Source organism: Macaca thibetana, chromosome 7 (assembly GCF_024542745.1).
Source record: "Macaca thibetana thibetana isolate TM-01 chromosome 7, ASM2454274v1, whole genome shotgun sequence".
Lineage (NCBI taxonomy): Eukaryota > Metazoa > Chordata > Mammalia > Primates > Cercopithecidae > Macaca > Macaca thibetana.
Genome location: NC_065584.1, coordinates 31,885,388 through 31,912,392, shown reverse-complemented (window position 1 = coordinate 31,912,392; position 27,005 = coordinate 31,885,388). Strand labels below are relative to the sequence as shown.

General features: G+C 39.1%; 2 protein-coding genes across 15 annotated transcripts in view; one reads left to right on the top strand and one right to left on the bottom strand.

Annotated features, from left to right (window-relative positions):
- TTLL5 (tubulin tyrosine ligase like 5) overlaps positions 1-27,005 on the top strand; it is a 291,140-nt gene that overhangs the window by 46,213 nt on the left and 217,922 nt on the right. For all 14 annotated transcript variants that reach the window (XR_007727547.1, XR_007727546.1, XM_050798671.1 and 11 more), the window contains 6 exons: positions 9,001-9,102; positions 10,865-10,956; positions 11,725-11,832; positions 23,366-23,447; positions 25,026-25,087; positions 26,232-26,326. Coding sequence is in view for 12 of the 14 variants with exons in the window: in XM_050798671.1 (XP_050654628.1) it covers positions 9,001-9,102; positions 10,865-10,956; positions 11,725-11,832; positions 23,366-23,447; positions 25,026-25,087; positions 26,232-26,326 (541 nt within the window). In the remaining 2 variants the exon portion in view is untranslated. The remainder of the gene's footprint in view (positions 1-9,000; positions 9,103-10,864; positions 10,957-11,724; positions 11,833-23,365; positions 23,448-25,025; positions 25,088-26,231; positions 26,327-27,005) is intronic.
- ACYP1 (acylphosphatase 1) overlaps positions 1-27,005 on the bottom strand; it is an 820,450-nt gene that overhangs the window by 668,984 nt on the left and 124,461 nt on the right. The window lies entirely within an intron of this gene.

Below are 27,005 nucleotides of genomic sequence, written 5' to 3'. Positions count from 1 at the left end.
AACAAAACTGAATTTTTGTATTAGCCAGCTAGTTTGCCCTGAAGTTCTTTTCATGCGTAGTGCCTTTGATATAGAGCAGGGGTGTCCAATCTTTTGGCTTCCCAGGGCCACACTGGAGGAAGAACTGTCTTGGGCCACACGTAAAATACACTAACAATAGCTGATGAGCTTAAAAAAAATTGCAACTAATATTTTAAGAAAGTTTATAAATTTGTGTTGGGCCACATTCATAGCCGTCCTGGGCTGTATGCAGCCTGTAGGCCTCAGGTTGGACAAGCTTGTTACAAAGCATAGCAGTTTAGGAGGTGGTTTGCATCTGTGAGTGGTCACAACAAGCTAAAAAAGCCCTGGTCTGTGTATGTTTCTGTATTTTAGAAAATACAATTGGAAGATGGGAAATACTATGGATAAAAGAAGACTACCTATTTATGTACAGGTGCTTTGACAAATATCATTGTACTCTGACAACTATTATTTTAGAATGGTCTTTTAATGATTTTAGAGACTTAGTTTTTTTGAAATGTATCCTATGACTTGAAATCAGTGAAAGTGGACTAACCAAACCTTCTCGCTGGTGGAGTTCTGTGTTCCATTCCCCTCTAGGTGGCAGTGACAGCATTTATAAGTCCCGTCACATTCTTAACTGAGATATTGAGTTTGAGCCCTGGGAACATTGGAGACTACCAAAACTCCCTAGTTCTGGCCTCTTGTTTCTTGAAAATTAAGAAAGGGAAGAACTGAAACATCTCCCAGTTATTAGATAAAGGGCTGAACCAGGCATCTGAACATGAGCTGACTACTAGCTCTAATCAGGTTTTTATAGGAAAGAAATTGTTGATAATGTTTGTAGACACATGTGCTCTCATGAAGGATCACTATACAAAATTAGGTATAAAAGCCTATTCCTGGCCAGGTGTGGTGGCTCACACCTGTAATCCTAGTACTTTGGGAGGCTGAGACGGGAGAATTGCCTGAGGCCAGGCGTTCAAGACCAGCTTGGTCAACATTGTGAGACCGCATCTCATGAAAAAAAAAAAAAAAAGAAAGAAAAAAAGCCTATTCCTTATATTATTTAGAACAAAATGAAAGTAAAATACACTCCTAACTTCTCAGATATGCAAGGTGCTGAGGATTTTCAGCTTTATAATTTGAGACTTCTGAGCTTTCTCTCTTTTGTATTATAAGTTTCATCATTCTCCTTCCTCTGCTCATCCTCACCTTAACTTCTCTCCTGTGTCAAGTTTTAGAAACTGATTTTGTCCTGCCAAAAATTGGACTTTGGGAATAGAGAAAAGAGATGGAAGTTGTGCTTCACTGTTTCTCAAGGATATCATACCAATATATTTTGCTTAATATTCCAAAGATATTGTCACCAACAATATTAACAGCCCTCTCTATGGGTGAAATTTGGCACAATTTTAAGACCTTTCGGGTTCAGAGCACAATGTGAGAACAACAGCACCAATGTTTATTATAGAATTTACTACAAATATGCAAGTGCTTTGGCTAACTGGTTGTGTGTTGGAAGTCAGAATCTACTGAATTAAGTATAACCCTTTTGCTTCCAGCAGAAACAAAAAATTTATATATATACATGTAGTCAATGGATGTTTTTTCTCAGGATAATTAGAAAAACAGCTTTTAAAAAACTCAGACCAAGTGGGCCAGAAAACAACATGAATTTTCGGGGCTTTGGTTAGGTTTACCTGAAAGTGTAGGTGAATAAAAAAGCTTTATCAAAGCTTTACAAAAGCATGACGCATGGCAATATGATGCGCTGTTTGCGAGAGTCCTGTGAGGGCACATTGTTCCGTGCAGTAATTTCAATGTGTCTAAGTTCTTGTGTCTTCACTTATTCTGTATCTTGACATTCACTTGCTTTGTTGTAACCCTCAGAGTCTGTTCAACTATGTCGATAGTCTATAGCATCTCTAGATCTGCAGCTTTTAGTTATCTTGGGCCACATGTATTTTATGTAGACATAACTGAAGACAATCAGTTTGGGATGAGATTACTGGGTTACATTGAGGCTTAACAAGAAAAACCATCATCTTTCCTAAAGAGATGGAACAGGAGGCAAATACAATTCACTTCCTTCTTTAGAAATGAATTCTCTTACACCCTGTCACTTCTGTTTGGACCTCAAATTAATGCTAGGTGATAGAAAGATTAAGTTCATTTCACAAGACAGTTTTGTGATATCAGTTATTTTGTGTAAATTTTTTTACACAAAATTAAATTTGCGAAAACCCTAGTTTCTGTATAGGTGAGTGTTTTTAGTTGTCCTTATTGTTTTATTAACGTAAGAAGTGGGAGAACTCTTTTCTTATGTGTGGGTAAAATATTGAAGAAGTTTTGCAATTGTTCCCCCTGGTATTTGGGTGCAGCTTTTTGTGATTGTCGCAGTAGCCCTCAGAGGTCCCCTGTGCTTTTGAATTTTGCTTGCGTGTTGCTGTTTTGCACCACCAGGGGACACTGAGTTTCCACAGAGGGGTGCTGTACTCTACCAAAATGGTGCAGATTCTTTTTCCCGTCAGGGGTGGAATCCCAAAAGATTTTGTCCTGGATTTTACAGCTTTAGGTGGATCCAGTATTGGGTTTAGATGATTTGACAGAGCCCTTTCTGAGATGAAGCTAACAGCCCGATTTTCACTGAAACAGGAAAAATAAAAAGTTCAAAAAAATTAAAACAAAATGGAGTTAAAAACCAAATGTGTTGCCAGAGACCCAAAGATAGGCAGCTCTAGCAACTTGGGGGGCGTGTGAGTACCCATCCAGGGAGCTGAGTTCCACCCATGCGGCGGAGGTGGGAGGAGAGGACTCTGGGAAGGTCCTGGTTGGAACACCCTTTTTTCTGCCTCAGCCATATTATTCAGTGGAAATTCAGAAAAGACCCCAAAACATTTGTACTGCCTTTCCCTTTCTCCCCACCCCCAGTTCCTTCTTCAGTAGCCTTCCTTGCTAATTAACACTGGCTCCGCAGGGATATTTACCTTTTCTCTGCTGGATTCCTGTGGTTTTGAAAGAATTCAGGTACTTGCTGGTTGCCAAGGAATTCAGATTACCTCACAGGCTGCACACTGTCCAGAATCTGCCACAGCAGCAAGTAGGGGGAAGAGACACCAACAAGGGGGAGAAAACCCTTTCCAGTGCTCATTGTCACCGTCCCTGGAAGGCCCTTGCTGTTTGTGAAGTTTGAGTCATTTCTGGCTCTAAAGACAAGGGATCAGGCTGGTAATCCCCTCCCAGACGGCTCTGTAGGGCGCTGCCTAGTCACTGCAGCGCTTTGGCAGTCTCCCGGCTGCAGCTGGTTGACAGCAGATCAGAGAGCTCTTGGGCCTCTTGTTCTCTTCCATAAGATTTTTCTGGGTCAGGCCAGGATGAAACCCAGTGGCTCCTGGCAAGGCTGCCTGAGGTGCTGTCTCTTCATCATCCAGACCGCTCTGGCTCAAAATGCCTACACCTGTTGAAGGATAACTCATGTGCCACAGCGAGGGGCTCCTCGAGGCTGGCCTTCTCTTTTCTTTGTACATTTGTAGTGAATGTTTGTCAGGAAATACAACTACCAAAGAGGATGTTAAACTTCTACGTCTAGAATGCCTGTGACTCTGACCATAAGAAGATATGGTATAAAAAAAAAAGCTTTTAAGAAAACAGCAGGACAGAAAAAAAAAAAAAAGAATATGTGGGGTCATATTCTTAGAAGAACAGACTAGTTTTTGAATAGGGGAAGGGAGTTTAAAAGATCCCACTAACTCTCTGGTTTCCTTCTTGTTTTCGTTCCATATTGGTAAAGATCTTGGAGCAAGCAACTCCAGTGCAGTTTCAGTTAATGTTTGCCAAGTCCCTACCATATGCCAAACATTGAAATCTTTTCTCCATACAGACATTCAGACTTTTAGACAAATCATTACCATTGTCTTGATTCTCAGGGAGAAACATTAGAAAGCAAAAAGGAAATGTAACTTACGATTTAAAAATTTATTGTCAAAATAAAGATATTGTCAAAGACAATTCGTATTTGTTTGCAGTGTGGTTAAAAAAGGGGGAGGGGGTGGCAAATAGTTCTATATTCATCAATAGGCTGAGAAATAGTACCTAGGGTTTTGAATTTAGCAAAGAAAATAGGAACTCCCCTACTTTTTCTTAGCTTGAAGGTCAAGGCCTTAAAGGTCTGTCGTGAGAACTTTCCTCAATCTTGATCTCATTAAGAGGGAGATTCAAGACTGCATTGTGTAAATGTTGGCCTACATTAGGATGAGTGTAGTCATGTAGTCATGTGCTGTATAACAATGGGCAAGGAAGGACCACATATACTATGGTAGTCCCATAAGATTGTAATGGAGCTGAAAAATGTCTGTGGCCTAGTGATATTGTAACCTCATAACACAATGTATTACTTTTCCTATGTTTAGATACACAGATACTTACCATTGTGTTCCGGTTGCCTACAGTATTGAGTATAGTACAATGCTATACAGGTTTGTAGCCTAGGAGCAAGAGACTATACTATCTATCTTAGGTGTGTAGTAGGCTATACCATCCAGGTTTGTGTCAGTACCCTCTATGATGTTCACACACGATGAAATTGGCCTGTCAATGCATTTCTCAGAACATATCCCCATTGTTAAGTGACGAATGGTTGTATGTGCAAACGTGGTCATGGGGCACCTAGTAAATAGTACTCTTTTAGATTATTGTTAATAGAGAAATTGTGTTGAAACTTCAGACCTAAAGAAGGTGAAATTTTATACTATGTGATGGTCTAAATCAAAGGTCACTAACATAAATGCTCACAAGTACATTCACTGAAGGAAGAGTAGAGACTGGAGAATGGAGAGTACATGTCCCATCTAAAGGCATTTGCTACTTAGTGCCAGCAGCTGACACTGATATTGCCAGATCTGGTTTGTTAAGTGAGGCTTGAACATATAGATTTTTACTGTGAAACAAACCACTTTTTTACACTTTTAACTTTGAAACCATTTTGAACTTATAGAGCTGTAAGAGCTGTAAGAATTATATGAAAAATTGCCTTTTACCCTATGTCTAGAGATCTCATTCCAATTCTGCCAGTTATCCTAAGAATTTTTTTTTTTTAAACTACAAAAGGATCCAATCAGGGATCACATGTTGTGTTTAGCCGTCAGGTCTCTTTAGTCTCCTTCAGTCTGAAACAGTTTCTTAGTCATTCTTTGACTTTCATGATCTCAGCATTTTTGAAGATTACAGGCCAATCATTTTGTGGATTGTCCCTCAATTTGGGCTTGTCTGATATTTTCTCATGAAGAGACCTAGGTAATGCATTTGGGGCCAGAATACCACAAAAGTGATACTAATTCTTGTCATTGCATTATATCTGATGGCACATGCTAGTCATTTAGTGGTGTTTGACCACTTGCTGTAGGTGATATCTACTAGATTCTTGCACTGTAAAGTTATTTGGTCTTACCCTTTGTAATTAGTAAGTATTTTATAGGGAGATGCTTTAAATCATGTAAAATTTCATTCTTCATCTCATTTCTCAGTTTTAAGAGAAATAGATTTTTCTTGCCTTAATGAATTATTGCTATGGTAGTTGCCAAATGATGATTTTCTAATTCCATCATAACTTTTACTTTTATTTTTTGGCATTTTTCCGTAAGGAAGAGCTTTCTCTTCTCATTTATTTATTCATCTATTTATTTATACCAATGCAGACTCAAGCATTCCTATTTTATTTAATGGGTTATAATTCTTTACTATCATGATTTATTTTGATGCTCAAATTGTCCCAGATTTGGCCAATGGGAGACCTCTCAAGCTGGCTTTGTGTCCTTTTGACATGTCTTTATCATTCTTTGAGCACAAGGTAAAGTTTCAGGCTCATCTTGTTTTTTCTCTAGTCTAGCCCTGGAATCAACCATTTCTCCAAGGAGCACTGGTTGCTTTTTCATGGAGTATAGTATTTAGAAATCAATATCTGGGTGCTAAATATGCTCATTGTCCTGGGGCATTTCTGCTTTCAGATCCTGGCCATGAACAGAGTTAGGAAATTATGTATATATGTACATGTACACATGTACATCTATATTTCTATATATGTCTCTAATGTATTGTTGAAAAACAGAAGTTTGTACTAGTACCCACAGTTCTAGTTCAAAACTACAGAGTTCCTTCTCATTTTTTGCTTTTCATATTTTAAAATCTCTTTTCCAACAGCAGGAAATCTGGCTCCCAGTATCTTTAATATATTTATTTATTTGCTCAATTCCTTTTTTTTGTGGCTAGTTTCCTGACCCCACTGGGCCACTGTCCCACTCAGATGCCGTTTTTATATGGATTTAGACCTCTATTTGGTGGCTACCCTGCTTAGAAAACCTCCTTCTGCTTCTGGCTGACTTCCCATCCTAGTCACCATCTTCCTTTTTTTTTTTTTTTTTTTTTTTTTTTTTAGCACTCACCATCTTCCTCATGTGGGCCCTGGCTACCACTGGGTTGCAAGAAGGAAGGTCTGATTTTTATATGTTGTTCAGGTAATTAAAGTTTAAAAGAAAAAACAAAGCTTTTGTAGGTTAATCAGAACTTGACCAGTAGGTCAGATTCAAGACTAATGTGACCTCTGGTCTAGACAATAAAAAAGAAAATAGTGATCAGATGTTGATGATGGCTTATTTAATATGGATTTTAGTGATAGCTATAATCTTACTGGGGTAGGAGGAAAGATGAGCACACACACCTTTTCGCTACATAGTGTATGTTCCCCACTAGACTGAGGGAGATACGGAGTGGAGCACTTTCACCCTTCGGGGGAAATTTTCCTTTAAGCTTTTTTGTTTCACTTTAATTTTTGCTTCCTTCTGCTTCATACACTCAGTTTAGAATTCCACACTTTGATATTAGAAATCTTATCCTTGCTGGGGTTCAGAATAAAACACTCCAGTGAAAAGGAAGATTAGGAAGAAGAAACATGATTTTTTTTTTTTTTTAAGATGTGTAGCCCTCTTGAAGAAAATAATGTAGGAATGACAAATGTGTTGGTACCAGATTCCAGCTCACCACAGACTTTTGTCAGGCTTTTCATGTTGACCAAGTTAGATCAGGTACTTGTAGTAACTACAAGAGATGAAAAGCCTCTTTTTCTGAAGCAGAAGCTTTCCTCTCCTTCTAACTCATTATTCACTGGGGGGAGAGGATGGCAGGAGGGATGTCACCTTGAGGTAATGTCTGGCTGAGGCAGGCAGCCTCTGTGGGACCAGCACGGGGCCCCTTTGCATCTCACAAGAATTCAGAGAATGACTGTCTTCAACTTGCTTGGACAGTCTATCAGAGGAAGATTGGGATGCATAGGCAAGGCTTACTCACCAGGGCACTGGGGTGTGACATGGCTAGAAGTTAAGTGATAACAACTGGAAGTTGGAAGTTTCTAGAAAATCTGGGGTCCTTCTCAAGCATAGACGTAATAATACTCATCAAACTCTTGTCTTTTAGCCTAGTCATCATTTTCTTTGTCCACATCCTTTTTCCTAGCCTCATGTTTGTTTATTTTAGTTTTTTGGGTTTGGGTTTTTTTTCTTTTCACTTTTCTTTCTTTGGCTCTTGTATATTTCTGGTACAGGGAATTAGGGAGTGGAGATAGTGGGTGGATGAGAAGAAACAGAGAAGAGGAAAATTTTTTAATGCTGACCTTTAATGTGGTGAAAATTCATGTTGACTTCATAGTCTGAGTAAGCATATGTAAATAATTTGTAAGTCATATGAAAATAAACTTGTGGCCTTCCTTTTTTTTCACACACTTGGATATGCCTCTTGGGAAAACCACTCTAGTGAAGGGTGATATGGTTATAGTGGTATGTAAACAGGGGTTGATATTTACCATAACCATTCGCCTTGAGTGTCTTTTTGTTGATATTGAGCATCACTGGAAAGTTCTCTCTTTCCCTGGTTACTTCCTTCAGAGGCACATATATTTTATACTTTGGTCTTCTTTTGACAACAGTCCAGGATATCATATTGCTTCCCTGTTTTCAGCGGGCTCCATGTTTAATTCCTCTTTCTTTTGCCTTCATTCCAAATTCAGGACTAAGTCTCTTGCACTGTGCCCATATTTATGCTGTTTTGCTTTGTCTGCTGTTAATGCTCTCATTATCATTCTTTTTTAAATGAGTATTACGGATCAGTTCTATTCTTTCTATGGATATGAGCTCTAAGCTGTATATAGCTCTGCTGTCCCTTTTTCTTTTTGCTTAATTTTTTTCACTGAATGCTGTAGTACCAGGCACTGTGTGGGCACTCAGTAAGTGTTTCTGTTGCCTAGGCTGGAGTGTAGTGGTGCGATCACAGCTCACTGCAGCCTCTGTCTCCTGGGCTCAAGCAGTCTTCTCGCCTTAGCTTCCCAAGTAGCTGGGACTACAGGTGCACACTACCACGCCTGCTTAATTTTTTAATTTTTCGTAGAGATAGGTTCTTGCTCTGTTGCCTAGGCTGGTCTTAAACTCCTGGGCTCAAGCAGTCCTCCTGCTTCGGCCTCCCAAAGCGTTGAGACTACAGGCATGAGCCACCATGCCCAGCCAGTTGTTATTTCTTGACCAGCTAATGCTGTATCTTTCACAGTATCCTACACACAATTTCCCAGGTCCTAAATAGCTATATTTTCAATTTTCGTTCTTCCTATTGGTGTAATGTTCTATATAAGAGAAGCAGTGTCTTGTTGTGATTAAGTACATGGGTTTTGGAGTTGGTGTGATCTTGAACAAGTTATTTAATAGACCACATTTCATTTTCACATCTATTTTTCCACTTGGATAAAATATTATCTACTACTTCATAGGGTTGCTTTAAGGATTGAATGAAGTGCGACATTATAAAACACTTAGAATGGGAGTTAGCACTTCGTAGGCACTCGGTATTTGTTAGATAATAATATTACCTTCCTTTATTATTATCTCATTGATCCTCAGTTCCAGCCTGTATGTCCTTGAAACTCTCTTCCTGGCATTTAACCTGTTTCCCTTCTATCAGGTTTGCAACTGTGCGATATGATCAAGGAGCCAAGAACATACGGAACCAGTTCATGCATCTGACAAACTACAGTGTGAACAAGAAGAGTGGAGACTACGTCAGGTACTGGCTGTGTCTGAGCCAGAAGTCAGAGGTGTCAGTCTCAGATGCGGGTGTTGTAGAGGTGGAAAGGTAACATGTGGCACAGGAGGATAACGTTACATTAACGTCCATGTACCATTTATGGAAAACTGTTAGTCATATAACAGTGTTGAGGCATATCTCCTGCTGCTTCTCCATTGCCTCCCCAGTTAACAGTGTCACCTTTCTCTACCAAAATGTGCTTTCACAAGTTTTTCTTCCTCATTGCCTTCCCTCACTTGACTTAGGGATGGGAATTTAATAGGCATATGGAACGTTTTAGAAGTTAAGAAATGAGGTCATTTCAGCGCTTGGCAAACAATCAAAAGCTTAAAAAATGTCTGTACCCTTTGACCCTGCGGTTCCATTTCTAGGAACTTAACCTTAAGAAATAAAAGATGTACACGCAGGATCAGCGATAAGAATGTTCATTACTGTATATTTGTAGGTAGAAAAAGCAGGTTATCAGATAGCACTTGCAACTTACGTTCTTGCTTGAATATGAGATATCTAAAGCTGCTTATTTTTGCTGAGCGGGGAGGAAGAAAAGACCAGAAGTAATACTGAAGTGTTAATGCAGCTTAACTATAGTGGGTAGGATTGTGAGTGGGTGATTTTTATTTTCTTCTCTGTGCTATTATGTATTTTCTAAATTTTTCTAAAATAAATACTTGTATGATCAAGAAAAAGAAAAGGAAAAAATTAAAGAAAGAAAGAAATGAGGCCATCTCAGCAAAGGATTCAGTGGAAGGGAGTACCAGCCCAGCTGTGTGGAAATATTCTTTTTGCTCTGTTTTCTTTCATCCCAATCATTTTGCCAGAAAGTAGAAAAGTAGAAAAGAGACTCAAATAGTTACTTTCTACTCAGACTAAAAATAGGTTCTCAGCAGGTCCAAGGAAAGAAAGAAAGGAATCTGGAAGTGATAGAATAGTTGCTGAAGCTATATAGGTTTCGTCAAATGTCCTGTGAGCAGCGTTTGCATTAACTAAAGAGATCACACCTCCACTGTGAAAGATGAGCAAAGGCACAATTGGTGGAAAGTGGGATGCTGGTAGGGAGTGAGGGGACAGCTGCAAAACACAGGATCCAGATTGCAGGGCTTTTCCAATATTCACGGGAGGCTGTGCCATTTGCCACTCCGCTGCCATAGCAGTGGTATACCTTCCCACTCTTACTGTCACTCCAGTGCACTCTCCCTTCAGTGATACCTCAAAAAATATCAAGAAAAGCTATGTCTACTGCCAAAGAGAAGGCAGCCTGCTTCAGATGCCAAAGCAATTCTGTATGGGATTATTTCACCAGCGTGCTGCAACAGACTAACTCACTCACCCATCCCAACTCAGTTCTGGTCTGAAAATGGCATCAGAGGTTGTTTTGTGTACTCAGGTGACATTCACCTCAAGGGTTAATTATCTGTTAATTTATTGTAACCATTCTTAGTTTACCTTTCACACATTGCTCTCACTCTTTCTTGATGCATAATTGTTTGGTTAAAGAATTTGCTGCCTTCTTCCCCACCCTCTTGAAAAAGGCAAACTATATGCATTTTCATTTCCATTGAAGAAATTGGTATGAAAGGATATATGACAAAAAGGACCAAGAAAAAGTGAGTAACTGGAAGTCAGCAAAGTGAATTAAAAAAAAAAAAAAAAAAAACTTAAAAAGACAAGAAGGCTGTTTGCAGAGAATCTTGTTATTATTGCCAAGCCTAGTTACATATGTGACTTTATTAATTTGTTTTAGTTGTGATGATCCAGAAGTGGAGGACTATGGAAACAAATGGAGCATGAGTGCTATGCTTAGGTACCTGAAACAAGAAGGCAGAGATACCACCGGTGAGTACTGGGCCTTTTTCCTTCTTGACTTCTCTTCTTTGGATAACTTTATCATTGTCTCTTGCCAGGAATCATTCTCTATTGCTTTGATAGTGTTGCTGAGATGGGATGATTGTCCTTGGTGTTACTTTTTCCTGCAGTTGACAAGCTGGGGAACAGGTTTTCCATTACCCTCAAAATCCCTTTTCTTGTTTCTGGTGTGAAAGGCGTAACTTTTTCCTTTAATTCTTAGTGAATTTACCCTTCTTGAATGTTGAACTGCTGACTAAAATATGGTCAGCTTTTTATATAACAAATTGCCTGTCTCCATATTGGCCCCAAGTGTTGAGTTTTCTAAGTTAATCTCTCTCATTCATGTTGCTGAGCTGGAGAATGGGCACTGTTTGAGCACAGGGCTTCAAATCAAGATGGGCACAATTGCTGAGCCTTGAGCAGAATGGGAAACTGTGTGCCAAAAGAGACTGTCTCAGTTCACAAGGGAAAGGGTCATGGCGAAGTGTAAGAAAGGAAATGGGGCTCCTATTCCATTAGGTGTCTGTCTTTTGTCATAAGAGGCCACCTGAGGGTATCCCTTGGCACCTACATTCTTGACTGTGTTGATCTGTTCACAGATATGCCTGCCTCCATAGCACCCATTCAGAAGTCTGCCATATAGAGACTTTTTTGACTGAGCACGCATGCTTTTATAGTTACATTGTTATCTGGAATCCAGTTCCTAATCCATGTATTTTGGTATTGAGTCTGAAATTTAAAACTTTTTGTTCGCAGCATTGATGGCCCATGTAGAAGACCTGATCATTAAGACTATAATCTCTGCTGAACTAGCTATTGCTACTGCCTGTAAAACCTTTGTTCCTCATCGCAGCAGTTGTTTTGGTAAGGAGACTCGAGAAGCTTAACATGTTTGTGAAGAGGATCTTGGGAAGTTGGATGGGATTCTTGGGTAGAGAGGCTTAGTGATTCTGTAGCAGGAAGAGGTATGTGATGGACTTTTGTTTCTTTCTAAGCTCATGTAGCATATGAAGAGCCTACTAAGAGGCCAATAGTGAGCTTGGTCAGAAGTCCCCTGAGGAATAACTAGCTTTCTGTGTGGGAAGCAGGGATTGGAACGAACGTGTTGGTCTTTCTGTCAGAGTGCAGTCAGAAAAAGTCTGCAACAGACTGTACAGGAATCCAACTCTAACAAATATATTCCAGAGCTCCTTGGCAGCCAGACTGGGAACAGTTCCAAGAAGCCCTGGCTGGTACCAGTATGTGCTTTCTCCCATTTTCCGATGACTCCTCCTTTTTGTTTGAGTCTTCTTTCTAGTGTGTTCCTCCCCCTCCTCTCTTTCTCCCATTTCTCTTCCACTTTCTTTTCTTCCTCTTTCTCTTCCCCTTCTCCTTCCCTTCCACTCCACCCCCAACTCCCTGACTGCACAGAGAAGGAATAAGCAGTTCACAGCTACAGGATCAGGAAATGTTACCTACTGACCCTAGCTGTGATGGTAGCACTGAGGGTTCCTATGTGAAAATGAATGGGTTTGTGATTGCCCATGTGAATGTCTTTAAAGTCACATAGGCTTTTGGCAGTGTTAGGCTTTGTTAGTAAAATACACTAGGGTCTTTGATGGGGAGGATGATTAAAGTGTGGTGTGGAGTGATACAGGTAGTAAGGATATGAGAGTCATGGCTTGCTTAGAAGGCAGAGCAACAGGGAAATAAAGAACATGGGTTTTAGAGCCTGACAGCCTTAGTTTGTAACTATATATATCCCTATCTAGTTTTGTGATTTTCAGCAAGTTACTCTAATCCTGTTTCCTCAGCTATAAAATGGCAGTAATGATGGTGTCTACCTCCTGAGAGTACCATGAAGATCAAATGAGATGATGCACACAAAGCACTTGACACAATGTCTGGCCCTTACGTTGTACTCAATACAAATTATTTGTTATTTTTATAATTAGATGTCATAATTCTTGACCACTTTAGCAGATTATCATAACAGGCTATATTTGAGGGACACTTGAAGGGAATTGTTGAGATTGAGTAGAAGATGGTAGATAAATCAGGACCTAAAATTATATGGGAAAAGAAGAGGTTGTAATATACTTTTTAAAATACATATCTGATCATGTCTTCTAAAATCCTTAAATGGTTCCCTAGGCTTAAATTGTATAATGGAAACTTGATATGACCTGAAAGCCTTCTAAGGTAACTCAGGTAACTCTTCTAGAATTCCATTTCCCCTCATATACCTTATAATCCAGCTGTGCTATACTATACTTCTAAGCACTCTGTGCTTTTGTGCCACTGTATGAGTTCTGCTGTTTGGCCTAAAAACTCTCCTTCTGTCTCTGCCTTGCACACTGCTATTTCTTTTCTAAGATTTAGTTCTCCATATTGCCTCCTCCCTCATGCTGTTCTTTTTTTTGAGACAAGGTCTTGCTCTGTTGCCCCGGGTGGAGTACTGTGGCATGATCACCGTTCACTGCAGCCTTCACCTCCTGGGCCCAAGTGATCCTCCCATCTTAGTCTCCCGAGTAGTTGGGACTATAGGCATGTGTTATCCTGCCTGGCTAATTTTTTAAAAAACTTTTTGTAGAAATGTGACCTCACTATGCATTATGCTTTTCTGTGCTTGTTTGATCATTCTTTTTTCCTATCACATCATGATGTTTTGTTTATACATACACTTCCTCAGCAGGGTCTGAGTTTATTTTCTTGAATTTATAATAGTGTCCTTTCTTCCCATTTCACTCTATTTCTGCCAAACCAGAGCTTTCAACATTTCTCTGGTCCCCTTTTTAAATTTTGTTTGTTTGTTTGTTTGTTTAGTTTTGTATTACAGACAGGGTCTCACTGTTGCCCAGACTAGAGTGCAATGACACAATCATATTTAGCTCACTGCAGCCTTGAACTCGTGGTCTCAAGTGATCCTCTTGCCTTGGCTTCCCCAAATACTGGGCTTACAGGCATGAGCTACCAAACCTGGTCCTTTTCTTGCTCGCTACCTCTGCATCTGTTTTACCTTGTGTCTGAAATATCTTGTGTTACTTTACCTAATCAATTACGGACATTTTTCAAGACAAAGTCAAGTCTCATCTTTGGTGATTTTTTTTCTAATGCTCCCATAGTTAGCCTGCCTTGCCCCTATACCCCCAGCACTCTGTTTGTAACTCTACAATAGTATCTGTATGTTGTCTGGTAGTCATGTGTGTATTTGTCTCCTGTAGCCGACTGGAAACTGCTTGAGGACAGTAAGAATATCTCCGTCAGTTTTGCCCCCACCATGCATGTTAGCACTTTTTTAAAAAATTGAAACAGGATCTCACTATGTTGCCCAGTCTGGCCTTGAACTCCTGGGCTCAAAGGATCCACCTCCCTCAGCCTCCTTAGTAGCTAGGACTATAGGTGTGTACCACCATGCCCAGTTGCATGTCAGCATCTTTTGCTCTTAGAGGATGTTCAGGAAATGTTTCTTGAGTGAATGATTGGCACTTGCTTTAATTGCTTTTTTGGTGGCCTGACAGTAGACTTCCCAATGGATCTGGTTTGGTAATGGCCTAGAACTCTTAGAATTATTGTAGACTGTTTGAGGATGGGGTTGGGGGGTTGGGACTAGGAGCATAACTCCAACTTCCAAAACCTCATTAGATTTAAATAATAAATAAAGGTTTATATTTCTACATCTACTTGGCTCTTATATGAGGGTAAATTTCTGATATCCCTTGTAAAAATCTTTGTTCTAACTAGTTAATTATAAAACCTTTTCTGAATGTTTCCTTTTTTTGGTTTGTTTGTTTTACAACTTGATTGCCTTTTGGAAGCTTGGGAGCTTCATTATTGAGCTTATTGGCAATAGAATGTTCGGACGTGAAAGAAGCTGTGACTTTCTCTGACTCAGTGAAATACCCCTTAAGTGCATTTCATCAGCCATGGGTCTCCTTTCTTCCTCCCTACTTGTGTTCAGCTTTAATAAACTGAATGCATCTGGAGTTTTTTAAGTTGTTGACTATCTTCTTGGCTTTTGTGGTTCTAATTCCACTTCCTGTCAGCCCTGGGATTTTGTGTGCTTCATTAACCTCATCCCATCAGATATGATTTTGTATACGTGTGTATGTTTGTATGAGTCTCTGCCTCCCACTGACTCCTAACTTCCCCTGGGGTTTAAGTTACAAGGAATAAGCTAGTTTTTTCCCATTTATTTTAGAGTAAACAGGAATTGAAAGCTTCCCAGAAGATTTTGGCTTAAACAGAGCATTGGTGCTTTTAGGGGAAACCAACAGACCAGACATGGGGTTCACTATATTCTTTTGGTGGTTGTTCCTGTCCTTCCATCTTATGAATCTCTGCCAGGGGCATTCCCTTACTATTTCAGTATTTGTATTCTACATTCTCTTTCCCATCCTACCACCTGTAATGTTCAACTATGTTTCCAGGTATCTTCAATATCCCATCCTATTTATTTATACATTCAATTTTTCTTCAGTTCCTGCTGTGGGCAAGTCATAGGTTAGCCTTTCAGCAGTGTATTACCATCAAGTTTGTTCCTCTCAAACCAAATTTTATATAGGATAAGATATATATATATATCTCCATTGCACTATTAGTGTTTAAATGTAGACTTGAGAACCTATACAAACTACCTGAAACTTTGTCATTTAATGCTTTTTCCTGGATTTGCACATCTGGTAAGGACCTTAGAGAATAATTAGTTCAGATGTACAAATTGAAACCCTGAGAAATGAACTCTTGTCCCAGGTTCTAGAGTTAGTGAGTGAAATAACTCAGGTCAAAATGACTCAGCTTGGATCTATGGGGCTTCAGAAGATGGGTTTTGGCAATCAGATAATCTTGATCTTAAGATTTTGATTTATAGAATTTTTTATGCCTCCCTCAATAAGACAGATTTTTTACAATCTAATTTTTGCTGCCTTCCAAGACTGTGAAAATATGGTACCATGTGAAATAATATGCTTAAACAGCAATCCTTTAAATATCCTTAGCAAATTGGCATTGTGAGATACAACTGGCTATGAGAATAGCTTTTTGACCAGTTGAGGAAAAACAGCCAAAAACAACAGGATGTTAGCTGTTCTTTAAAGATGTTGCTGCTGACAGTGGCTTTATCTCTGTGTATGAGCATGGCTGAAGTCATGGGTTGTGACCCAGGCCTGGGATCATGGGGACAAGTTGTGGGGCCACTTATAGAACTGATCAGCCTGGCCTTGTTGTGATCAGAGTCCAGTGACATGTTTGCTCAGGACCAACCATGCCCCCAGTACACCTCTCTGTTGAACAATACCTGGTTTGGTTTTCTATTGCTACCATTCTTGACCATTTCACAGGGTAGCCTGAGGTTCTTATAGGGAGGGTGTCCATAAATAATTGGAGGAATGAAAGCAGGCAGTGTACATTCTCCAACAATGTAAACTACTTGGCCACCCACAGAAAAATAATGAGAGTCATCAATTTCTTCACTTTTTGAAATAATCTCCTTTTTTGGTTTATCATATACCCCTGTTTAGATGGGAAAGAAAGTTTACTACAGAAGAAACTTATGTAGGAAGTATCTACTGTTTATCAAGCAAACATTGGTTATTTCCTTTAATTTAGTTTTCACTGGTTATTTCTTTTTAGTCTTCAGCAATTTTGATTGGTATTATCTGTGTTTTATAGACATGGAAAAAAGATTCAGAAAGGTTAAATAAGTTGTCCTAGGTCATGCAGCTAATAAATGGCAAAGCCAAATTTGGGAGCCAGGTCTCTCTGGCTCTTTCTCCACCCACATAAAGACATGTCCTTATGAGTCCGGCCACTTTTGGCATGCCCCATATCCTGGATTCTCCCTCTGCTCTGCCGTAACTGGATCTCAGGAAAGATGATATCATCCTTTCTAGCAGATCAGGCCTGGAAAGGACACTCCTTTTGCTCTAGTCCTAAATACTCCTTTCAAATTTACCTTTACATCTGGTAACCAGATAACATATTGATTTCTTGGACTACCTAACAAATTTGCTGTGGGCATTTTCTTTTCATTTTCTTGTGGGTCTGCTTTTTTCTAAAATTCTCCTTCTGGACCCCATATAAAGACTTCCTCTTTAGCTTTTCAGTTTGAATCCAAAGCCAAGGTAAAAAGAATTTCCTTCATACAATAGCATTTCAGTGGCAGTGAGTTCTGGCTAATGTCAGCACTTTCCATTGCCTCAGGGACGACAGCTTCAGCTGGGACTTTTATTTCTGGGGAGAGTTAGTGGATTGATCCAAAATTAGTGGTGTGACATGTTTAGTAATCTATTAGGCCTTGGATGGATTATTATTTTCTTGAGAAAATGTTTTTTTCCCCCTCTCTCCCTAAACTATCTTTTATCAGGCTTTTTCTTAATACAGCTTTAATATGTAAAGTTCTTCCTAAGAACCTCTCTTTTTTTCTTTATGATTGGTGGCTTTATTATAAATATTTCAAGTCTTGTGATCAGGGTTATTTTGTAGGAAGTAGCTGCCAATTATTTTGTCTTTCTCAAAAACTATGCATTGTTTTTCACTTAAAATATATTTTTTTCATTCAGGATTTCTGAAGTATTTCCTATGTGCTAGTTATGGTGCAGGCTACTTGTAATACAGCAATGAATGAAACATGGACCCTGCCCTCAAGTGATAGGGAGGAGCAGACATGAAATGATAAATGACAGTACAAGTAGTATAAGTGACTCAGGTGCTCTAGGAATGTCTAAGAGTTACTAGCTATGCCTAGGGGATCCACAGAAAGCCATTTTTAACAGCAGGAATGTAATATACAACATACAGTGTCGTGACAGGATGTAATTTTTTTGAAATGGTAAGAAGTATGACTAGATGTAGTGTGCATAGAATGGGGGAATAGGAGATAGGGTTATGGAGGTGGATTTGGGCCAGAATATAAAAAATTGACAAGTTTAAATTCATCTTGTAGCTAACAGACAGCCACTGGAAGTTTTTGAGCAGGGGAGCGATAGGATTATTATTATTTTTCTTCAACTTTTATCATAATTTGATCCAAAACTTAGGTGACAGAATTACAATAAAGGGATACAGTACAACGTTACTAGCAGTGACTGACTTAAAATCTTCTAGGAACCAAGCTGACGTCAGTGTCTATTGTTGGAACAATTCACTGCCTATCTCAATGTGAGTTAAGTTTGTTTTTTTAAGAAAAGTATAATTCTGATGGCCTTGAAGAATGGCCTACAATTAGGAGAGGCAAGTGCTAGGGAAATGACTAAGGTGGTAAGAGGTGTGCTGTGATAATATATACTTACCATAGTGACACAGCAATCTCGCTCATAGATATTTTCCCAGAAGAACTGAAACCATATGTTTTTACGAATACCTGTGTACAAATGTCTATAGCAGCCTTATTAATAATTGACAAAAAATGGAAACAATCCAAATGTCCATCAACTGTTGAATGGATAAATAAATTGTGGTATGTCCATATAATGGAATACTACTCAACTATAAAAAGGAATGAACTACATTATTGGTGCGTGTAACAACATAGGTAAATCTCAAAAGCACAATGCTAAGTGAAAGAAGCCAGTCTCAAGAAACTACATATTACATTAATTTCATTTATTTAACTTTCTGGAAAAGGCAGAAAGCAGACAAAAATAAGATCAGTGGTTGCTGAGGGTGGGAGTGCGACTGGAGAGGGGCAAAAGGGAATGTTTGTTAAAATTGTCCTGTGTCCTATGGTGGTGGTAGACAACTGCATCTATTTGTCAAAACTCACCAAAATGTATACTTTAAAAGGGTGAATTTATTGTATGTAAATTAGACTTTGATAAATCTGCCTGAAAACAAAAAGCAATGATAGATGGATGAACCTCAGAAACATGGTAGATGAAAGAAACCAGACTCAAAAGAGTATATACCATATGATTCCATTTATGTGAAATTCTAGAATAAGCAAAACGAATCTGTGGTGAGAGAAATAAGACTAGTTGTTGTCAGGGATGGGGGAAACGGCAGGATACTTACCAGGAAGCAGCACAAGGGGTCCTTTTGGGGTGATGGAAACATTCTGTGTGGGCTGATAGGCATGTGGGTTACATGGATATGTCCAATTATCAAGACTTGTCAAGTTGTACGCTTAGATCTAACTCTTTCATCATATGTAAATTATTCCTCAAAAGGGAACAGAGAAGATTAAAGAGATTAAAGAGGAAGAAACTGGCTGGGCACAGTGGCTTGTGCCTGTAATTCCAGCACTTTGGAAGGCCAAGGAGGGTGGATCACCGAGGTCAGGAGTTTGAGACCTGCCTGGCCAACATGGTAAAACCCCATCTCTACTAAAAATACAAAAATTAGCCAGGCATGGTGGCAGGCGCCTGTAATGCCAGCTTCTTGGGAGGGTGAGGCAGGAGAATTGCTTGAACCTGGGAAGTAGAGATTGCAGTGAGCCGAGATCGCACCATTGCACTCTAGCCTGGGAGACAAGAGCAAAACTCCATCTCAGAAAAAAAAAAAAAAAAAGAGAAAAAGAAACTAAAGAGAAAGATTAAAGACAAGAAAGAGTGATAGAGATTTGGTGATATCTTGTATTTGGGAGGTGGTAAGAGAGTGTTTCTAGTTTGAAGCCTGGTGGATGGGGTTACCATTCTCCAAGATGAAGAATAATAACAAACCAAACAGTTTTGGGGAAAGAAAACAAGGGCTCTTTTGTTGAGTGTTGAATACCTATGGAATATCCTAGTGAAGATGTCCAAAAGGCAATTTGAATTATGAATTTGGTGTCCTGGAGACACTTGGTTAAAGATGTGATCATCATATTAATTGTGGCCATGAGAATACATGAGATTGCCTAAGGAGAAAAGTAGAATTGAGAAGGAAGGAGACCTAAGAGTGTCACCCTGAGCAAACTTACCATTGAATATCTGGGTAGAAGAGAAGGAAGGAAAGGAGGAGTGGAAAGAGGAGAATCAGAAGAGAGCAGTGTCCTGGAACCCAAGGGAGAAGAAAGTTCCAATAAGTTAGGGGTGGTCATCAGTTTCAGATGTTTGGGCTTAGCAATAGGGTAGTCTTTGGTGATCATACTGAGAATTATCAGTTATTAGAGAGGGAGCAGAAGCAAATTCTTGGGGCTGGGAATGAGTAGGTATTAAGAAGTTCAGACTGCTAAGTGCAGATTGCTTTTTCAAGGACCCATATTAAAGAGGTAGGGAGCTAAGTTTGCTTTAGTTTGGCTAGGGGCTGAAGGAAATATTTCTTACTAAGGACAGTTGTCCTGGGAAAATGTTCCATAAGGCGTAGCAATAGTCCTTTGAAAACACTTGCTCTTCTGTCGTGATAAAGACAACACAGAAAGAGGAGCTCTCAGAACTGGAAAAGCCCAGCTAGCTCGCACCCATTCATGACAGGAAAGTTGGTGTATCTCATTGTGGATACTGAGTTTTTGAAATTCTCGTTACTGCTGCCAAAACACTCAACATTAAAAGATGAGGAAGTTGATTATGCTCAGCACAACCTACTCTTTACCTTTTAAAATCTTTAATGTCCATAGAAAATACCAAATACCAATAGTAAGTTTAAAAGGTTCTTATAAGGACTCTAGTAGCCTGCCGAGGACCCCAGTTATTTTTCTTAAGCTGAATTGATTGGGTTCAAAGAGGAAAACCTGATACAGAAGCTATCATTCCACCCCATTCCTCTCTCCTAATGCCAGCCTTAGAGGTGAGCTGGGTTTTGCACTATGTTATAATGCTGTCACATACCAATATATATTTCTTCTCCAACTCTTAAATGATAGTAGGTCCAAGCCTGGGATGTGTACAGATGTAGTTAGATTCGAGGCTTGATTTTTTTAGTTTGGGTACCCTCTCCATAGAGGTTGTTTAGCAGTAACATGATTTAGTCATCCAAATGAAAATTAATTTAGCTTTGTGAAGGATGTTTTCTCTCTAGGTCATTTTTCCCCCCTCGTATTTCCCAGAATAGTGGTTCTCCGCCTGTCAACTGAGATTATTGGAATTTGCCTCTGATTTGGGGAAATGGTTAAGTAAACCTGTAGCTGCTTAATGCAAGATAATTAAATAGTGGGTTTCATTGATTGTTAATCTGATTCAAATTTGTCTTCATTTGTAGTTGATTCTGCAAGCCTGATCAATATGTGCATCAATCATTATTTTCACCCTGTTCTTCTTACTATTAATAATATTACCACTTTATGAAACAGTTGAATCCTGTGCTTCAGCTTTTAAACAATGAAGAGAGTACTCTTTTTCTTCAATCAAATGTTGTGTTCTCTCGCTTATATAAAATGTTAAAGTGGACTTGTAGATTTTGCAAGTAGATTTTTCCTTTTAAATGCCTTATTTAGTGCTATATCACAAATGATTTTTCTCAGGTTAAAGGGGCAATATTCTACAAGATTACTGAAGATTACATCGGCTATTCAGAAGAATGTATTAGCCGTTAAAAGCTATGAATTCTATGAAAAGAAGATAGGTGAAATAGCTTCCTTTTCTTTATATTTTAAACTATAGGTAATATATAAATTTTGTATAGTTACTTGAAGGTGATCCCATCTCAAACTCTTGTATAGTTTGTGATGATTTTTGCAAATTAAATGGAATCCCGTATAATTACTATGGAAGCCAATTCATTCATGGTAACTTTTCCCTAGAGGATTTAGAATATGCATGTCTAACTGAGTTCATACTGCCATATATATGTAAATAGCATCTAGATATTGACAAACAGTGATTAATAAAGAGGCTAAAGGAAACCAAAGGATGCTAACAAAATCTCAGAAAGAGAAATGATTTCTCCAAGTTCCACAGTGTAGAATCATGGGGACAACTAAGGTCTCTAGATTCCCATTCTAGGATTCTTTTTTTTTTTTTTTTTCACCCAGGCTGGAGTGCAGTGGCGGGATCTTGGCTCATTTCAACCTCCGCCTTCCGGTTGTAAGCGATTCTCCTGCCTCAGCCTCCCGAGTAGCTGGGATTACAGGCGCCCGCCACTACGCCCAGCTAATTTTTGTATTTTTAGTAGAGACAGGGTTTCACCATGTTGGCCAGGGTGGTCTTGAACTCCTGACCTCATGATCTGCCCACCTCAGCCTACCAAAGTGCTGGGATTATAGGCATGAGCCACCATGCCCGGCCTTACTCTAGGATTCTTAATACATCATGTAACTTCAGACTTCCTGTGTTCTAGAAGACAGTTTTGGGAGCCATCTTTTTAGAGTCTATTTTTTTGTTTTCTGAGAGTATTGATAAATTTAAAAATCCTTCTTGAAGCAAGGAAATTTGTATCAGAATTAATTTCTGGAAAATACCTGGTTGTGTTCTGTGGGTGTGAGCTCAGGTCTGTGACCTCTGATCAAACAGTAAGGAAGGTAGTGTGGTAGTGTTTACTTCTAGAGAAAAAATATAAGCAGCATTTTTGAGGGTCACAGGATGGGATGTTTAGGAGTGATGTTATATATATATATATATAAAAATATATATATACACATATACATACACATACACACACACACACAAAGGACTGTACCGTTATTTTTGTAGAGAAAGTCTCACTAATAATATGAAGGGTTCCAAAGTTAACCTCTCATCCCTGAACTTGTTAAATGAAACCAGGCATTGTCGAAAGAAAACTTGCTTCTGGGTCTTGCTTTCTCTTTGCAACAGTTGGGAAGGTAAAGAAAGAGAATCAATACAGAATCCAAAAACTTGATCTCTGGCTCCCACCCTTCTTAAATAATATCAGTGGTGCAAGATATCTTGTCGCACCTGTGCTCTGCCACCACTGGCTTTCTCTTTTCTTGTCTGTCCTTCGGTTCATGTTGGGCCAGTGTGTTTTATTTTCTGTCTTCAAAGGGAAATTGAAACTGTAGGAGAGGGGAAAGAATAAATACATTTAGATGTCTTCCTGACCTAGGTTGCAAAAGCCATATCTTGGTTTAAGAAAATGTGATGGAAGGATTCTAGAGAAATGCCTTCAGGAGAAGTCTGTTTTCAAACTTGGCAGAGAGGGGCTGGGGGGCGGGAAATTCAGAGCAGGCCTAAAGCAGCGTTGGTATTGGTTGTGCTTGTTTCATTCCTCCCCACCCACCCTTTTTTTTGTGCCCATAAGCACAGCAGAATCCTGCTTGTTAACTATTCTAGAGTCAGGTTGCTTTCTGTGTAGGATTTAGGAACATCAATAGACAGTGCATGATAAAAACAGTGGAATTTTATAGCATTGTTTTCTTATTCCTAGAGCTTGATTAATTTCTCTTGAACTTGAGAGATTCTTGAAAGATTCTCTGCTTCTACTTCTACTCACTACTTATACTTAGTGAGTTTCTAGGCCTGGGAGTTATGAGATTGAGTCTTCTAGATCTTTGTGTGGTTGTGGCATGGAAAATGATCTTGTATATTGTGTTGTGTTGTATTTCTAGAACTCTATGGCTTTGACGTGCTCATAGATGCTACTCTGAAGCCATGGTTGTTGGAAGTGAATCTCTCTCCTTCTTTGGCCTGGTAAGTCAGTTCCATCAACTAGAAAAGGACAAATCTTCAAGTAGTACTTAAAGCACTTTTTTTTTTTTTTTTTTTTTGATCATTTCTTTTGGCACTAGAAGACTGTTTTTTTCCTAGTTATTAGATAGAGATAACCAGACGTTCTTAAATTAACTGGTTTATGGCATAATATCAAAGTGCATATGACAACCATGAATCTCTGTCTTCCTAGTCAATTTACAATTATATGATTCCTGTTTATTAGGTTTCTAAGGGATGATTCTTGCATTCAGTTTTACCCCTGTATTTTTTTAAACAGTAAGTCTTCTATTAAGGGTCAAGAAATACATAAGATATTATATTTCCTTCATTACCAAAAGTTTTACAGGTTCAAATCCACATATACTATAAAGGTATAAACCTGGATCTAGGGCTATGTGGATAATATGTGGTCCTTTTACCCTGTCCCATGTTTAAAGTCATCCAAGTTTAAAGTCAAAAACTTCAAAACAACTTAAAAATTTTTTTTTTACTAACCTGTTGTTTACAAGAAGAAAATAAACATATTTTTCAATACCAGGGAAGATTCTTATTATATTTGCAGCTACAGCCAGAATTTCTGTTCGCTGTACACTTCTCTAAACAGAGAACTCTAGAGATTTATGCCAAAGACCACCCAGCTGCTGCGTTTTTAAGGAGAGATATTGGCAAAATGCCAAGGAATCAAATAAAGACAGATTGACTACTTTTAGAGTGAGAGTTTGGCTTAACTTCCATAGTAAGGTGTAGAGCTAGATGTTACAGATGCTTCAGATATTACGCAGCTTTCGTCAGGTCAGCCTTTTGCAGGTTGTCCAGTAAAGTATATTATACTATCCTTTAGAAGTTAGAAATCCCCAGAATGAGGCCCTGAGTAGCAGCCAGAGCAGTTTGGTTTGTGGAAGAACACCTCAGCACTGAAGCCACTGTGGCCATCACCGCCACAGGGAGGCCTCTGGTGTTTGGTCACTGTTGTTGTTGTTTTCATGTGGGTTTCCCCCCATCTGGTGAGATTTTGGTATAACTTGTATTTTTTTTTTTTTTTCCCCATATGCAAGCCTGCAAGCCTAAGAAGATTGTTTTAGAGCAGACAATAAAGACTTTAAAAAGTACCAATGTGGCTAGAGTTGCTTCTCTTGCATGTGAATGTGACTTGACTGTTGCAGCAGCAAAAAGTAATTTGAATGGTGGTGGGCACACTCATAAAAGAGCATACTGAAAATCTGAACCTCTGAAATCCACAGTTTTAACGAAGCAGTATTCTTGACTTGCGCAAAATTTGAATTGCACAAGACCTTCTGGTATAAAGAAAGTTGCGTGTTAGAGAATCAATGGATGGTGCTGCGTTTGCATTAGAGAGGACAAATTTAACACTAGGATTTCATTTCTCATATTTTTGCCCAGAATTTTTCCCCCACCCCAACCCATGGATTTTATGGGCTTTATATGTTGCTCTTCATTGACATTTGGAAACTTTGCTATATTGGGACCCATTAGAGGGCGGCTATTCTGTTAACCTTCACACTTATCAATTGCTCTTTTCTTTCTCTGTTCTGTTAGTGATGCACCTCTGGACCTAAAGATTAAAGCCAGTATGATTTCAGATATGTTCACTGTTGTAGGTGAGTAGTAGTATTTTCTGAACTGGACTCACATAAAAATTAACTAGAGCGTCCATTTTGTCAGACTCCGTAGGTTTTGGCAACTGGCAATTCCTAAGCCATGCTGAATGGTTTGTCTTAAAAAATTATATTTTCAGGGAAATGTTTTTATGTTTCTATGCCCTTTGGCTCCATCCTGTCCTGAGGCTGAACCACAACTAAGGCTGAGACTTGGGGCACAGGAATTAGGAGCTGAGGAAGAGAATTAGCAAAGAGCTGGAGAAGGTGTATTTCTCTCCAAGCTGGGAAAGTAAAACCCACTGAAGAAGCCTTGTTACAAAGGAGACTGGCTATATTTCTGCTAGACAGTCTCTACTGGTCTCTATGTGATCCCTTCTGTAGTAGTTATAACCAAAGCAGCCCAAAGAAGAAATCTCATTTTAAGTAGATAAGCCAAAACTTTGAAGTGGAGATGGGCAGTCAGGTGGGTATTTTGTGGGCTTGTTGGGGTTTTTTTAGGTACTATAAAAAGATATAATAAAATGAATTTGAGATAAACTAGTACCTGATGTACCCACAAATGCTATAAAACTTAGCTACTCTATTTTCCCTGGATGAGAATCTGCTTCTTTTTAGGAAGTAAGTGAAATTAGCTGAAGTCCAATTTCCAAAGCCATAGATAATCTACAAAGCCCATTTTGAAAGTTGCCAATAGACCACCTTCTGCAGTTCCAGAAGTAGATCATGTAACAGGACAAGGCTGTTCACTTGCTTTCATAAAAATAACTTTATTTTCCAGTCATCATCCAGGTAGCCACTTTAAAGTAACTTGCTTTTATTAACAACTGTGTGTTTCAAAATGGTGATTTGCAGTTATTCTTAGGTTCATCAAAAATCTGCATCTCTTTCTCACTCAGAATCACATTTCAGCTACCCAACCAGCAAGGTTCATTCATCTGCATATCTCCCTTTTCTTGTCTCTAGTTATGGTGGTTCAGAGTTGAAGCAGAGTGCATGTGGGAGAATTGTGCATTATCCTCCTGAGGATAGATCTCTGATATTTATGACAGTGAAACTGAGTTTGTATATCTAAAGAAAAGGTGCAGCCAGACCTGCTAATTTCTTAGAAAATGGCAGGTTTTAATGTTGCCCATTCCCCATTCAGGATTTGTGTGCCAAGATCCTGCCCAGCGGGCATCAACCCGGCCAATTTATCCCACCTTTGAGTCTTCCAGGCGAAACCCTTTCCAGAAACCTCAGGTAAGCCAATTCTGCAGCAGGGAGCCTGAAGGAGGCTTACTGGGAAGTGGCAGCTGATGTAACTGAGGGAACGGAAGCACTGTGGGTATGAGGTCACTTAGAGCAGGAGAATTTGGGGATCACTCTAGACAGGAGGCAGTTATATTCAGCTGTGACTAATAGCGTATGCTTTCAACATTTTCCAACAAACTTACTCCCTGTTTTTTGTTTTGTCTTTTCTCTTGGCTTCTTTTTTCATTATCTTCCTCTCTGTTTTTAAAAATCACCCTTTCTTCCACCTCAGATTGATATGCCCAGAAACAAGGCACAGAGAAGGAGCCTATTAATTCTTAGTCATTACTGCGTTCTTTCTGGTCTTCGGACTAGCTTTGTAAAGAAGATGCTTTCTTGAAATAGTATCTTCTCTACAAGTAATTCTCCTCAAAGGACCCTCCATGATCATGAGTTATTGATTGAGGCTAAGTGAGGTAAAAGCCCAAAGAAACTTATACTTGTCTAAAATATCATTAATCAAGCATTGCTTCATTCTTTGTGTACTCTGCATTTTTGTTCCAGTTAAACCAATCAGCTAATCCTTTCATTTACTCATTCCATCATCTCGTCAGTCCCTGCCTGTTTTGACCCTGCTAATTTCCCACTTTTGTTTCTTGGCCTTTAACATTTCTTCTTATTTAAAAAA